Raw genomic sequence first — 14,962 nt, 5'->3', positions numbered from 1 at the left:
CCACTGCACTCCAGCCTGGCAACAGAGAGAGACTCCGTCTCAAAAAAAAAAAAAAAAAAAGGGGTGCCCAATTTGCTTACTCTCTAAACTCCATGCCTGCTCTATGTACCTTCACGGTGGGCTCTGGCTTTAGCAGAGAAATACCAAATATTGGAAAGTGCTTCATATCCTGAGCTCTGATGAAGGATTTTTTTCCTCAAAGACCCTCATCCTGACTGGTCCTCAAGCACCCACTGGTCCCTATCTTGCACCAGAAAACCCACCTACTCTTTTCTCTCTGTCTTTACAGAAATCAGGGCTACTTTGAGTACTCACACATCATCTCATTTAATCCTCACAACAACCCTGTACCAGTGAGGATATTTTGGGCTGTAAGTAACAGACAACAAACTAAATGGGGCTTAAATGGTAGGATATTTGCTGTTTCACTTAAGAGTGGTCATAGGTAATTCCAGAGATGGTTAACTCAACGGCTCAACAATGTCACTGTTCCTCTGAAATGCTCTGACCTCATCTTTGCAAAATGGCTGCTGCAGCTCTGGACATCCCGTCCTCATCCTCAGTCAGCAACTTTCAAAAGCAGGAAGAAAAGGGGCTCCTTATCACACAGCTCTCCTTTTTTTTTTTTTTTTTTGTGATGGAGTCTTGCTGTGTTGCCCAGGCTAGAGTGCAGTGGCGCGATCTCGGCTTGCTGCAACCTCTGCCTCCCGAGTTCAAGGAATTCTCCTGCCTCAGCCTCTCAAATAGTTGGGATTACAGGTGCGTGCCACCACGCCCAGCTAATTTTTTGTAGAAACGGGGTTTCACCATGTTGGCCAGGCTGGTCTCAAACTCCTGACCTCAGGTGATCCACCCGCCGTGGCCTCCAAAGTGCTGGGATTACTGGCGTGAGCCACCGTGCTTGGCCCCGCATCTTAGGGTTTTGAATAAGGGATTGTAGATTTGAATTAAATTAAATTAAATCATTTAGTCCTCACAATCATTCTGAGATTGCTTAATCATCCCCATCTTACCGATAAGGAAACTGAGGCTCAGAGAGGGCTAGTGGATCACACAGCCGGCAGGGGGCAGAGTCGAGTTCGGGGTCGCGCCGCGCGGCTCCAGGGTCCGTGCCTTCCGCTGCAGCCGACCTGGCGGACCTGTGCGGGCAGACGTGGCAGGGGGACGGGCTGCTGCTGCGCTCGCATGCCGCCTCGCTCAGGTTCTACTTCGTGGCTCCGGACACGGACTGCTGGCTCTGGATGCAGGCGGCGGCCCCCGGCGACCGGATCCGCTTCCAGTTCCGCTTCTTCCTGGTCTACAGCCTGACCCCCGCGCCCCCGGCGCTCAACACCTCCTCCCCGGCCCCGGCCGGCCCGTGCGCCCCCGGCTCCTACCTGCAGTTCTACGAGGGCCCGCCGGGGGCGCCCCGGCCCCTGGGGTCCGCCCTCTGCGGCCTGACCATCCCGGTCCCCGTGGCATCCTCCGGCCCCTTCCTAGGTCTGCGCCTGGTTACGAGAGGCCGCCAGCCCCGCGTGGACTTCGTGGGCGAAGGCACCTCTTTCCGTCTGGGTGAGCTGGGGCTGAAGGCCGGGACGGGGCCCTATGCAGAGGCCATGCGGGACTGGGGCCACAGTGGGGGCCCCGGGGAGGGCTGCTGCCAACAGGGGAATGGCGCGGGCGCACGAAGCACAAGGTGGCAGGGACTGGGTCTAAAGGGAGGGAAGAAGGTAGTGGCTAGTGGCAGGGTCACAATAAGGGACCTCCCGGATCTTAAGAGTCAACCATATAAATCTGGCTACCGTGGATGTGTGTGCCAGACTGTCCTACCAGCCCCAGTGCACACACACATACACACACACACACACACAACTTCCTCCCCACACACATTCACACAGAACTCCCACACATGTACACACCTCACACTCTGACATCCACACACACGACACATGCAGCCCACGCACCTCATCGCCCCCACACACTCCACACTCATGCCTTTCACTCACTGCAGCACACGCCTCACAGTGCACACTCACCATTATCACACACCTCATATGCACACAGTACCACCTTGCATGCTTACACACAGCTCCCACGCTCTCATGCCACATGCTGGCTGCTCCGCGCTGGGTCAGCCCTTCAGATGTTTGAGAAGGGTGTGGTCAGGACTCTCCAGGCCTGTAGGCAGCAGAAACTAACTCAAGCCAGGAAAGGGGCCTCTTGGAACTGCAATTAATAATACTCACCCGACTGGGCGCCCTGGCTTACACCTGTAATCCCAGCACTTTGGGAGGCCAAGGCATGAGGATCACTTGAGTTCAGGAATTCAAGACCAGCCTGGGTGACAGAGAGAGACCTGCCTAAAACAACAACAACAAATTTTTAAAATATAATAATTAAAAAATAATAAAATTAATAACAGTACTTGCCCCATAAGGGTATTGTGGGGCCTCAATGGGCCAGGATGTGAAGTATTTACAGCTGTGCCTGGAAGTCAGTACGTGTTAGCTGCTGTCCTCCACCCTCCTCCCCCTGAAACACTCACCCATGCTCTCATCCGCATCCTCAACAGCAGCTATCTCCTGCCCTCACCCATGCTCTCATCCGCATCCTCAACAGCAGCTATCTCCTGCCCACACCCCGACATTGTCACTATGGGACCACACACCCTGCTGTGTCGTGGGCCGGACCAGGATCCTCACCTCAGGCTTCCGCTTCTGGCCTCAGGACCTTGTGGTGCCTACTTCCGCTGCCAGAATGGCAGGTGCATCCCCTCAAGCCTCGTGTGTGACCCCTGGGGCATGGACAACTGTGGTGACGGCAGTGACCAGGGCTCCTGGCCACCAGCTGACTGCAGAGGTCAGTGCGGGGTACGGACTGGGCCCTACCGAACAGCTGGAAGGAAGCCTGGCCGGCTGTAACTCCCCTTCCCTAGGGCAGGGCCCGGGTGGGGAGGCAGGAGAGAGGAAAGCGGAAGTGTGGAATCGGCTTAGGCCAAGGGCTGGAGGGGCAGAGCAGTCAGGCAGAGAGCTACGCTGCAGATGTATCGCATCCGGCAGATTCCAAATGATGCTTTAGTGGTGGAAACTTTTGCTAAATGGGACCTGGCTAAATGAGGCCCAAGACGTTCAAAGGAGATACCCTCTCCTTAACTGGATGGTGGTCCTGGGGCTCTGGCTGCCTGATGTCTCTCTGAGGGCCCTGAGTTTCACCCTCAAGACATAATTTGAAAACCATCAATCCAGTCTGACTCCCACACTTTACAGATCGGGAAACTGAGGCCTAGAGAGAAGTGACTTGCCCAAGGTCATAAAGCCAGTGAGTAAAATGAGCAGGAATGATCTCTGTAGACAGGGGAGTGGGATAGGAGGGCTAGGGTTGGTGGAAGGGACCAGAATAAATCACCCAGGAATAACCTTCCTGGGGATCTAGAGATGTTCCACCTGCCCACCACACCCAATTAGGAGTGGGATGGAGGTAGGGCTGCCAGGTACAGTTGAACAGGGGTGAAACACAGTTTCCCAGAACCCCACATACTTAGCTTCCCCATCCCCCGCTCAGCCATCTTTGCAGGTTCCTGGTCATTTCCCTGATGCTGTCTGCTTTGTGCCTGAGACCCAGGTCCTATGTCCCGTTGTCCTCCATCCAGGCTCATTCCCTTGTGGATCTCATTTATACTGTATCACCAGTGAGACTTGTCTTTGAACTTCAGCTACATAACCTCCCTGCTCAGCATCTCTGCGTGGATGTATAGGTGAAATCTCAAACTTAACTTGCCCCACACTGGACTCCTGGTCCACAGCCCTCCCTGCATCCTGCTTCCCTCTCACTGAGCAGCAGCTTCACATTCTAGATGCCCAGGCCTCACACTGAGTCATCTTTTACTTCCCGCTCAACCCATAGCCTATAACCCATAACCAAGCCAGCGACAAGTCCTTCGAAAGCTCTCCAGACTCTGACCCTTCTCACACCTGCTCTGCCATCACCTGGTTTGAGCCACCACCAGTTCTCGTCTGGGTTGTTCTAATAACTTCTGAACTGGTCTCCCTCCTTCTGTCCTTTGCCTCTGACAGCATGTTCTTCCCGTGGAAGCCTGGGGGAGGCTTCTTTTTCTTTCAAATGAACTTGTTTGTTTATTTATTTGTTTAGTGTTTTGAGATAGGGTCTCATTCTGTTATCCAGGCTGGAGTGCAGTGGCACCATCTCGGCTCACTGCAACCTCTGCTTCCTGGGCTCAGGTGTTCCTCCCACCTCAGCCTCCAGAGCAGGTGGGACTACACCGTGCGCTGCCATGCCCAGCTAATTTTTGTGTTTTTTGTAGAGATGAGGTCTCACTATATTGCAAGGGCTAGTCTCAAACTCCTGGGCTCAAGTGATCTTCCCGCCTTGGCCTCCCAAAGTGCTGGGATTGCATGAACTTCATTTCTCAGGGCAGTGTTAGATTTACAAAAAAATTGAGAAGATAGTACAGAAAATTCTCATATACCCAGCACTCAGTTTGGGTGCTATTATTGACATTTTACATTAGTATGAGACATTTGTTTTAATTAATGAAGCAATATTAACTAAAGTCCACAGTGTATTCAGTTTTCCCTAGTTTTTGCCTAATGTCCTTTTTCTGTCCCAGGATCCCATTCAGCATCTCATGTTACACTTATTTATTTATTTATTTTATTACTTTTTTTCAGATAGAGTCTTGCTGTGTTGCCTAGGCTAGATAGACTGCAGTGGCATGATCTCGGCTCACTGCAACCTCCGCCTCCCGGGTTCAAGCAATTCTCCTGCCTCAGCCTCCCGTGTAGCTGGGATTACAGGTGCACACCACCACACCCAGCTAATTTTTGTATTTTTAATAGAGACGGGGTTTCGCCATGTTGGCCAGACTGGTCTAACCCCTGACCTCAAGTGATCCACCCGCCTTGGCCTCCCAAAGTGCTGGGATTACAGGCGTGAGCCTACGCGCCCAGCCTCATGTTACATTCATTAATCGTCATCATGCCTCTTTAGGCTCCCCTTGGCAGTGGCAGTTTCTCAGGATTTCCTTGTTTTTGATGACCTTGACAGTTGCGAGTACTGCTCAGGATTTTGTAGGATGCCCCACTATTGGGATTTATTTGGTACTTTTCTCATAATAAGACTGGAGTTACAGTTCACAGAAGTGAAATGCCATCTTTATCACATCATATCAAAGGCACACACGCCCAACATGACTTTGGTGTTGGGTGGTGTTGGGTGGTGGTTGACGCTGACCTTGACCGCCTGGCTGAAGTCGTGTCTGCTTGATTTCTCCACTGTTGCTTTTGGCCCCATCTTTCCCCACTGTATTCTTGGGAATTCACTATGTGTAGCCCACTTGAGTGGGGATTTATGCTTTCCCGCCAGAGGAACCTTTTAAAGCAGTTAACTCAGGTTATGTCACTCTCCTGCTCAAAACCCTCATCTCGCTCATCGAAGGCAAAGCCTCCCTCGGGCTGGAAAGCCCTGCACGATCTGGCCCTGCCCCTTATTTCCTGGCCCCGCCTCTTCTTTCCCGACCCTGCCTCCTCCCTGGCCCCACCTCCTCCCTGGCCCTGCCTCCCCTCCACACTCCGGCCTTGTTCTGGCCTTTGTAGTAGCTGTGTCCTCTACCACTTTTCTTCTGAGATCTGCATTGCAAGCTCATTCCTTTGCTTCCCGGTGGGTCTCTAGTTAAGTTCTTCCCTGACTCCTTTATATAAAAATAGCAACCCTGGCCAAGTGCAGTGGCTTGCGCCTGTAATCCCAGCACTTTGGGAGGCCAAGACGGACGGATCACCTGTAGTCGGGAGTTAGAGACCAACCTGACCAACATGGAGAAACCCCGTTTGTACTAAAAATACAAAATTAGCCGGGCGTGGTGGCATATGCCTGTAGTCACAGCTACTCGGGAGGCTGAGGCAGGAGAATCGCTTGAACCCAGGAGGCATAGGTTTTGGTGAGCCAAGATTACTCCATTGCACTCCAGCCTGGGCAACAAGAGCAAAACTCCTCCTCCAAAAAAAAAAAAAAAAAAAAAAAGCATATTATTAATAACTGTTAATATATTATATTCTAATATGCATATTAGAATAGTCAAAATCACAGAGACAGGAAGTAGAGCCATGGTCACCAGGGGCTGGGGAGGTGGGGACAAGGAGGATATGGAGTTAATGGAATTGATGGAGTTTCAGTTCAGGCAGATGCAAAGTTCTGGAGATGGACAGCGGTGATGGCTGCCCAGTGTGAATGTGTATTAGTCCGTCCTTGCATTGCTATAAAAAAACACCGGAGACTGGGTAATTTATAAAGAAAAGAGGTTTAATTGTCTCACAGTTCTGCAGGTTGTGCAGGAAGCATGATGCAGGCATCTGCTCAGCATCTGGAGATGCCTCAGGAAACTTACGCCTCAGGAAACTTACAATCTTGGCAGAAGGCGAGGGGAGCAGGTGCAGCCAGAGTAGGAGAGAGAGTGGGGAGGCACTGCACACTTTAAACAACCAGATCTTGCAAGAACTCACTATCATGAGAACAGCACTAAGGGGTTGGTGCTAAACTATTCATGAGAAATCCACCCCCATGATCCAATCACCTCCCACCAGGCCCCACCTCCAACACTGGGAATTACAATTTGACCTGTGATTAGGGTGGGAATACAGATCCAAACCCTATCAGAATATATTTAATGCCACTGAACTGTACCCCTAACCATGGTTAAATGGTAAATGTTATGTGCTTTGCCACAGTAAGAGAAGCAGCAGCCCTGCCCCCACCAACATGAGTAATTTTTCTCACTAGCACGTGTCTCCTTGGGACCGAAATTCTATTCACGTGTTTTGTTTCTCCCCACACTAAACTCCCAGTTCCATGAAGACATATTTGTCATGTGCTTATGGTTGTATCCCCCAGTTGCTAAAGCCATGCCTGGGGCATAGGAGATGCTCAAGGAATACTAGTCAAATGAATGGAAGAATGAACCTCTATGGCTCAGTTTCCTTATCTGTGAAATGCGGATAAACCTCACCCTTCAGAATTGTCGTAAACTGTAAGCTACATACATAGGTAAAGGGCCCAGCACAGAGTGTGGTGCTTGATGTACAGAAAATGCTCATGGCTGGGCACGGTGGCTCACGCCTGTAATCCCAGCATTTTGGGAGGCTAAGGCAGGTGGATCGCTTGAGCTCAGGAGTCAAGACCAGCTTGGGCAACATAGTGAGATCCTGTCTCTACAAAAAATAAAAAAATTAGCTAGGTGTGGTGGCGTGTGCTGGTAGTCCCAGCTACTCAGGAGGCTGAGCTGGGAGGATCGCTTGAGCCTGGGAGGCAGAAGTTGCAGTGAGTGGTGACTGCGCCACTGGATTCCAGCCTGGGCGACAGAGTGAGACCCTGCCTCAATGCTCAGTACATGTACACCCTCTTCCTTGAGAAGTAGCTCCACTCATAGACCGTAGGCCCTGGAGCCAGACCGTGTGAATTCAAGTCCTCCTATCACTTCCAGCTAAGTGACCTTGGCAAGTGACAACCTCTCTGTAAAATGGAAACACAAAGAGTGACAAACTAGGGAAGTCTTGTGAGGACTGAATGAAACACGCAAGTGCCCCAGAAAGGGCAGTTCTCAGTGTGCTAGTTCTGTTCTTTCCCATGTAGGTCCCTCTCCAGTGCCCAGCGAGACAGGAAGTACAGACCACCACACCTCCAGCTCTCCGACTCCCTCTCCAGCTCTTGGGTCCGCAGGATCCCTCCGGATTGCAGCTGAGAGGAGTCCCCCAGCAGGCAGGGACCCCACGAGACAGGACACAGCTTTGGAAGGTTACACTCTGCTCCTACTCTCCCCGCCAAAATCACACCTGTCCCTCTCCAGGTGATGGAGACAGGGGCAGTGGGCCCAGGCCAAGGCCTGAGTGGACTTTCTCCTCCCACAGGCCCCCAGCTCCAAGGGGTGGTGCTGGCCTCCTCGATGCTCCTGGCTTCTGCTGGCCTCCTCATGGGCCTCCTCTGGTGCTGGTGCTCTCCTAGCTGGCTGGCCTGGCAACCTGGCGCCTGTGGCCTCTGCCTCCGCTGCAGCACATCTGCCATTTGCTACCCATGTCCCAGCCAGGTCTCCCCAGGGGGCTGCAGCTGAGTGGCCCAGCCTTCCAGGGTCAGGGAGGCCATCCCTAGAGGGCTTTGGGCACATGGGAATGAGACTAGGCTCTGGGGTCAGACAGACTCTTCGGGTTCTAACCTGGCTCTGTGTCTGATGTTGGACAGGCCTCTTGACCCTCTGAGACTCAGCTGCCCCTCCAGAAAATAGGACGATTCCTGCCTCACAGGGTTGGGGGTCTGGGAGCCTCACTGATCCAAAAACACCTTGCTTCACCCCCAGATCTCACCTGCCCCGCTCTGCCCCACCCACAGACTCCACTGAGTGAAGCCCTCATCAAAGACACGGGAGGCCCCTGGCAGGGATAGCACCGTTTATTAAGAAAAATCAAGACAAAGACCACAGGAGGGTCCCTTCTAGGACACAGAGGCCAGGCGTCCCAACCCCACAGTCTGGGAGCCACTGGCAGGATGGCACTCGAGCTGGATCTTCAGGCTCCCGCAGATGGGGCAGGGTGGTCGGTGGTCATATCCCCCTCCTCTCTCTCCCAGTTGTGAGTTCTGCCTTCCCCCACCCAAGGCACTAGCTCTTCCTGGGCACCAGCGGCATCTGAGGAGTCCCTGGGCCTTCACTTCCAGATGAGTGGGGATGTGGCCTGGGGTGGGCAAGGCCCAGTGGGCAGGGCCTTCTCAGTGCTGGGCTCTGCCTGTAGCAGCTCCTGGTAAGAGTTGGGGTGGGTTTTCCCTTACAGCCCCTGAGGGAGGAACCCCGGGCTGTGTGCTGGCAGAAGGGGGTGGGAATGCAGGCCAGGAGGAGGGCGTGGTAGGAAGGGGAGGCTGCCAGAGGAGGTGCCAGGGGCTGGGTGGAGGTGGGTGGGGGTGCTGAAAAACGAGCTGGTGGGGATGGGGACCGCCTGCCCAGCGGTGAGCTGCCTTTTGCTCCACAGCCGGCACTAAAGACAATTCCCAATCCTGAGTGGGTGGCAGAGGTTCCTGCGATGCCCGTCTCAGGTAGCTGTGGGGCACCAGCCTACAAGCCGAGGCTGGCTCTCCTAGGAGTGAGAACTGCCCAAGGGCTGCAGAAACAGGCCACCCAGCTCTATCTTGGGGGCTCCATTGGTGGGTAGGGGGAGAGTGGGGGCAGTTCTGGGCCCACCCAGCCACCGTTCCTGACCCCAAGTCCTGGTGGCTTTCTGAGGCGCCTACTCCCATCAAACCTGCCTTGCCCGCCAGCCTTGTGGCTTTGCCCAGCTGTGTGGGTGGGGGTGGCGTGCCCACCTCCAGTCCAGCCCAGGGCGGTAGCAGCAAAGCGTGGCATCGCCTCAGTTTCTTACAAAAATTCATAATAATATTAATAATAATATACTCGACGTTGTCGGGCTGGGGCGCGGCCCGGGAGTCCGTGTGGGGCTGGCAGGTGCCTACGAGGGGCAGGGGCGTGTGTTGGCCCCGGCCTGGGCGCGGTGCTGCAGGTCCAGGGGCTGCGGGGGCGGGGCGCCGGGTCGGGCCGAGTGCAGCACCAGGTTCTTGACACAGCCTGTGATGCCCGAGGAGAACCTGCCCCCGGTCAGAATGGTCACGTCGGGGGCTCCGCCTGCCAGGAGGTGAGAGGACAGGGCTTGTGGGCTCCAGCAGCCCAGGAGGTGAGGAAGGCCGGGTGAGCTCCAGCCCCAAGGGAGTGCTGTTCCTGCCCTTGCCCTGAGAAGGAGCCCCAGACTTACCGATGTAGACGCTGCCCTTGGCGTTGACTGCCACGTTGGGACCTGGGGACCGGCCGCTGACCAGCTCCTCACCGTCGACCTGGATGGAACCTCTGCGGCCCTCCCTGCAATGGACCTGGGTCAGGCCCCTTCCCACAAACTCCCCGGTCCTCCCCAGCGCCACGACAGAGTCCCCTCCCTCTGGCACCGAGATTCCAGACTCAGAAGTCTGTCCCTGTTCCCCAAGCTCTCTTTCCCCCGCTGAACAAGAGATCGGCCCCACGAAGGCAGCTTCCTCGTTTCTGCGCCCAGGTTTCCTCCTGCCCCGAGGGCACTCGCTTGCCCCCAGCGGCGTGCAGTCCGAGATAGAAGCTTGAGCCCTGGCTGGTGGGTTCTCCCCTCCCCTGGCTTTAAGTTCTGTCTCCACAGAGCTCAATGCCTGCCTCTCTGCCCATGGTCGGGGGCGTCCTGCCCCACTCCAGAACACTGGGTCCCGTCCCGAGTGCCCGGCAGGGTCCCTTACCGCAGTGCTGTCACTCGGTGCCACTCGCCGTCATTGATGGGGTCCTCAGAGACCAGGCGGGCCTCCCCACTACCCAGCTGGTACCTGTAGTCATCCAGGCCCAAGAAGTGTGAGCTGGGGCAGGATGGGGGGGTGGGGTGCTGGGACCAGGGAAGGGAGAGGAAGGGCCAGGTGCCAGGACCCACCTGAAGACAAGGTGCCCATCTTGAAGCCCGAGACTGATGAAGTCCTTGCCTCGGCCGGCCTCTCCCACCTCCTGCCAGGGAAGCACAGGGTCTCTGGGGTCCCCAGCCTGGAGAGCGGAGGCTGCCGAGGCCAGGAGGCTCCGCTTTCCCCTCTCCCCACCACTCTGGCCACCAGGAAACCAGCTTCCTGCCCCAGGAGCCCCAAGAGTCTGGCCGGATGCCCACACTCACCACACCCTGCCAGAGCAGGAGGCCATTGGCCGTGCTGGTCCGAACCTCCAGCTCGATGGTCTCGGGCACCTCGGGCAGGCTGCGGAGGAAGAGTGGGTGAGGGGACAGAAGTCCCAGATTCCCGTCCTCCCCATTAGGCCCACGGGCTCTCCCAACGCCAGTCTCACCTCCTGGAGAAGATACGGCCAGGGAAGGCAAGGAAGCCATCATCGTGGAAATATGCTCCGTATTGCCCAGGGGCATCTGCGGGAGAGAGGGAGATGGTGCCACACCTGCCACATCAGGCATCAATCCCCAGTCAGTTCCACTGACCCCCACCTCCACGCCAACATGAAGGACTAGGGGGCTCTGAGCCTGCAGTCCCTGGGGACCCAAGGGAGTTGTCGACAGAATTCAGGGGGCCTGTGACTTTGGATGGGAAAGCATTACACCTCAATTTCACTCACTTCTCACTGAAATTGAGCAGTTCTTTCAATGAGATGTAGGCAAGAAACCAAAGTAGTAGTGGTAGGACCTGCAACTTTGTTACTAGTATTTGCTTATCACATTACAGTAGCTGCAAATATTTCAAAATATCATTTACACATATTGCTGCTTTGAAACTGTGGTAGTAGGCTGGGCGCGGTGGCTCAAGCCTGTAATCCCAGCACTTTGGGAGGCCGAGACGGGCGGATCACGAGGTCAGGAGATCGAGACCATCCTGGCTGACACAGTGAAACCCCATCTCTACTAAAAAATACAAAAAAACTAGCCGGGCGAGGTGGCGGGCACCTGTAGTCCCAGCTACTCGGGAGGCTGAGGCAGGAGAATGGCGTGAACCCGGGAGGCGGAGCTTGCAGTGAGCCAAGATCACACCACTGCACTCCAGCCTGGGCGGCAGAGCGAGACTCTGTCTCAAAAAAAAAAAAAAAAAAAAAAAAAAAAAAAAAAAAAAAGAAACTGTGGTAGCTACTGAGACCACCGGATCTTGTTATTTGATGTATTAATAAAGAAGCACACATAGAGCAAGTCAGAAAACTTAAAAAATGTTTTGATTACTTTACTTCAGCATAATTGCTTTCCTTAAATCAATGCATTTTATTTTATTTTGTGCAGTCAACAGGATCCATGTCGGGTGACGCGCCATTCTACTTGCCAAGTTCTGTCTGGCTTTAGCCCTGAAAGTCCCACATCCCAAGAAACCCCTCAGTCTGGAGCTACTGGGACGGTTGGTCACCTTGGACCATGGCAATAAATGATTCAGAGCCTTGGTGTTCTCTCCATCTTACAGATGGGCAGGCAGGCTCAGGCGAGTGACTGGCCCAGGATGTGGGGGGAACTAAGATTGCAACCTGGACCTTTTAGCCCTGATGTCCATACTGTGTGTGGCTCTACCACCCCCAGCCCTATCTGTTCACGACCCATCCTACAGGCTGGCAGTGGCCATAGTAGCTCTGGCAGGGGGCAAGAGCAGGGGACCCTCTCCTACCCTCTGCCAAATGATGAGGAGAACGGCTGACATTTACCAAGCACCTACGATGTGCCTGTGCGGTGAGTGTCCCATCCAGCCACAGACACCATTGCATTTAACTCAATCCTTACGACAACCCTATGAATGAAGATTATATGTAGATATGTCTTATTTTATTTATTGTTTTGAGATGGAGTCTTGCTCTGTGCAGTGGCACAATCTTGGTTCACTACAACGTCCACCTCCCAGGTTCAAGCAATTCTTCTGCCTTGGCCTCCCAAGTAGCTGGGACTACAGGTGCACACCACCATGCCCGGCTAATTTTTGTACTTTTGTACTTTTAGTAGAGATGTTGGCCAGGCTGGTCTCGAACTCCTGATCTCAGGTGATCCACCCACCTTGGCTTCCCAAAGTGTTGGGATGACAGGTGTGAGCCACCGCACCCAGTCTTATTTTTTATTTTTTTGATACAGGGTCTTGGTCTGTTGCCCAGGCTGGAGTGCAGTGACACAATCTTAGCTCACTACAGCCTCGACCTCCTGGGCTCAAGTGATCCTTCTGCCTCGGCTGGGACCACAGCCATGTGCACCACACCCAGCTAATTCTTAAATTTTTTGTAGAGATGAGGTCTCCCTGTGTTGCCCAGGTTGATCTTGAACTCCTGGGCTCAAGTGATCCTCCTGCCTGTCTCTCGAGTAGCTGGGACCATAGATGAGCGCCACCATGCCCAGCTACTTTTTGTATTTTTTTGTAGAGACAGGATTTCGCCATGTTGCCCAGGCTGGTATAGAACTCCTGGGCTCAAGTAATCTGCCCACCACAGCCTCCCAAACTGCTGGGATTATAGGCGTCAGTCACCACGCCCAGCTGAATATAGTATTTTTTTTTTTTTTTTTTTTTGAGAGGGAGTTTCACTCTTGTTGCCCAGGCTGGAGTGCAGTGGTGGGATCTCGGCTCACTGCAACCTCTACCTCCCAGGTTCGAGCGATTCTCCTGCCTCAGCCTCCGGAGTAGCTGGGATTACAGGCATGTGCCACCACGCCCAGCTAATTTTGTATTTTTAGTAGAGATGGGGTTTCTCCATGTTGGTCAGGCTGGTGTCAAATTCCCGACCTCAGGTGATCTGCCCGCTTCAGCATCCCAAAGTGCTGGGATTACAGGCGTGAGCCACCACGCCCAGCCAGCTGAATATAATATTAACAACAGCTAACATTCTGTACTGACTCTGTACCAGGCATTGTTCTAGGCATTTAAAGAGGACTAAGTGGCTAGGTGCGGTGGCTTATGCCTGTATTTCCAGCACTTTAGGGGGATGAGGGGGGCAGATCACCTGAGGTCAGGAGTTAGAGACGGGCCTGGCCAACATGGTGAAACCCCATCTCTACAAAAAATACAAAAATTAGCTGGGTGTGGTGGCAGGCACCTGTAATCCCAGCTACTTAGGAAGCTGAGGCAGCAGAATCACTTAAATCTGGGAGGCGGAGGTTGCAGTGAGCCGAGATTGTGCTACTGCACTCTGGCCGGGGTGACAGAGCCAGACTCCACCTTAAAAAAAATGCACTAAGTAATTTTACTCTCACATAAAAGTTTATCCAGATCATTAGGGAAAGATGTTACTCATCTTCATTTTATATGAGGCACAGAGAGGTTAAGTGACTCACCTGAAGTTCCACAGCTAGTAAGTGGGAGAGCTAGGATTTGAACCCAAGCAGGCTGGCTCCAAGTCTATACTCTTAACCACTATACCACTGCCTCGCCTATGATATTAGTGATACATAAGAAGGGATGTGTCTGTAAAGGGGTTAGCACAGTGCCCATAAACATTCAATCAGCATTCACTCTTGACTGTTTCCTTAGCTTTTCAGCAGACAGTGGAATTCTTGGGAAGGAGGGTCTTGCTTTATGCTTCTTTTATTTTATTTTATTTTATTTTTTTTGAGACGGAGTCTCGCTCTGTCGCCTAGGCTGGAGTGCAGTGGCGCGATCATGGCTCATTGCAAGCTCCACCTCCTGGCTTCACGCCATTCTCCTGCCTCAGCCTCTGAGTAGCTGGGACTATGGGCACCTGCCACCGCGCCTGGCTAATTTTTTGTATTTTTAGTAGAGACGGGTTTTCACCATGGTCTCCATCTCCTGACCTCGTGATCCGCCTGCCTCGGCCTCCCATATATTTACTGCTCCCAGGGCAAGGATGGGCACACAATAGTTTGTTGACTGAATACATGAATACAGAGGAGGAAACTGAGGTCAGAGTGGTTTCAAAGGCCTGCCCAAGGTCACCCAGCCAGTTAAGTGTGGGGCAGGCCCCAGCTCCCCATGGCTGTGGTCTTCATTCTGTCTTTCTGCCCAGCAAGCTCCTCATATAGAACTGTTTTGCGTACAGGCCAGAACTGAGGGTGTGGGGTAACTGGAAGAGTGAGTTGAGGCTGAAGCTGGGGAGGAGGCCATGGCAAGTACTCACCATTGCCCCCGCTGCCTTCAAGATGCCAGTCGGACTCTGCTATGCCATGTCCGGAGCCTATGGAGAAGGGCAGGGTCCAGTTGGTGGGCACAGACACCCGTGGGTACTATGTCGAGCCCCGGGGCCCCAAGACAGAGATGAAGTGGAGAGAAGCCAGGCCTGGGTACCTTGTTGGCAGCGTGGGCCAGAGAAGCCAGGGAGGCAGAGGCAGCGGGTGCCCTGGCAGGTGCCCCCATGCAAACAAGGTTCACGGAGCTGGCAGGGGTTCTCCTCGTGCTCACACAGGTCTCCTGTGGACCAGGGCAGAGGCGAGTGGGTGGGTGGGCATGGGCTGGAGGTGTTGCTGACCACCTGTGC

General features: G+C 53.8%; 2 protein-coding genes across 9 annotated transcripts in view; one reads left to right on the top strand and one right to left on the bottom strand.

The window, feature by feature from the left end:
- Window positions 1-8,379, top strand: part of LOC105494395 (low density lipoprotein receptor class A domain containing 2) — a 44,844-nt gene extending 36,465 nt beyond the window's left edge. Inside the window, exons 4-7 of the mRNA XM_011762770.2 lie at window positions 1,126-1,551; window positions 2,707-2,838; window positions 7,621-7,782; window positions 7,896-8,379. Of these exons, the coding sequence (XP_011761072.2) occupies window positions 1,126-1,551; window positions 2,707-2,838; window positions 7,621-7,782; window positions 7,896-8,095 (920 nt within the window). The 3' untranslated portion in view covers window positions 8,096-8,379. The remainder of the gene's footprint in view (window positions 1-1,125; window positions 1,552-2,706; window positions 2,839-7,620; window positions 7,783-7,895) is intronic.
- Window positions 8,380-8,414: 35 nt separating this feature from the next.
- The window catches only part of LOC105494393 (heparan sulfate proteoglycan 2), a 116,832-nt gene continuing 110,284 nt past the window's right edge, over window positions 8,415-14,962 (bottom strand). For 7 of the 8 annotated variants that reach the window (XM_024796759.2, XM_071098914.1, XM_071098932.1 and 4 more), the window contains 8 exons: window positions 14,773-14,895; window positions 14,606-14,662; window positions 10,862-10,937; window positions 10,695-10,773; window positions 10,464-10,534; window positions 10,279-10,362; window positions 9,777-9,880; window positions 8,415-9,649 (listed from right to left, as the gene is read on the bottom strand). In XM_024796759.2, the coding sequence (XP_024652527.2) occupies window positions 9,477-9,649; window positions 9,777-9,880; window positions 10,279-10,362; window positions 10,464-10,534; window positions 10,695-10,773; window positions 10,862-10,937; window positions 14,606-14,662; window positions 14,773-14,895 (767 nt within the window). In that variant the 3' untranslated portion in view covers window positions 8,415-9,476. The remainder of the gene's footprint in view (window positions 9,650-9,776; window positions 9,881-10,278; window positions 10,363-10,463; window positions 10,535-10,694; window positions 10,774-10,861; window positions 10,938-14,605; window positions 14,663-14,772; window positions 14,896-14,962) is intronic. The other variant, XM_071098926.1, reaches the window with a different exon arrangement.

Source organism: Macaca nemestrina, chromosome 1 (genome assembly GCF_043159975.1).
Source record: "Macaca nemestrina isolate mMacNem1 chromosome 1, mMacNem.hap1, whole genome shotgun sequence".
Lineage (NCBI taxonomy): Eukaryota > Metazoa > Chordata > Mammalia > Primates > Cercopithecidae > Macaca > Macaca nemestrina.
The sequence above is the reverse complement of the archived record's forward strand: the minus strand, read 5'-3'. Positions and strand labels throughout refer to the sequence as shown.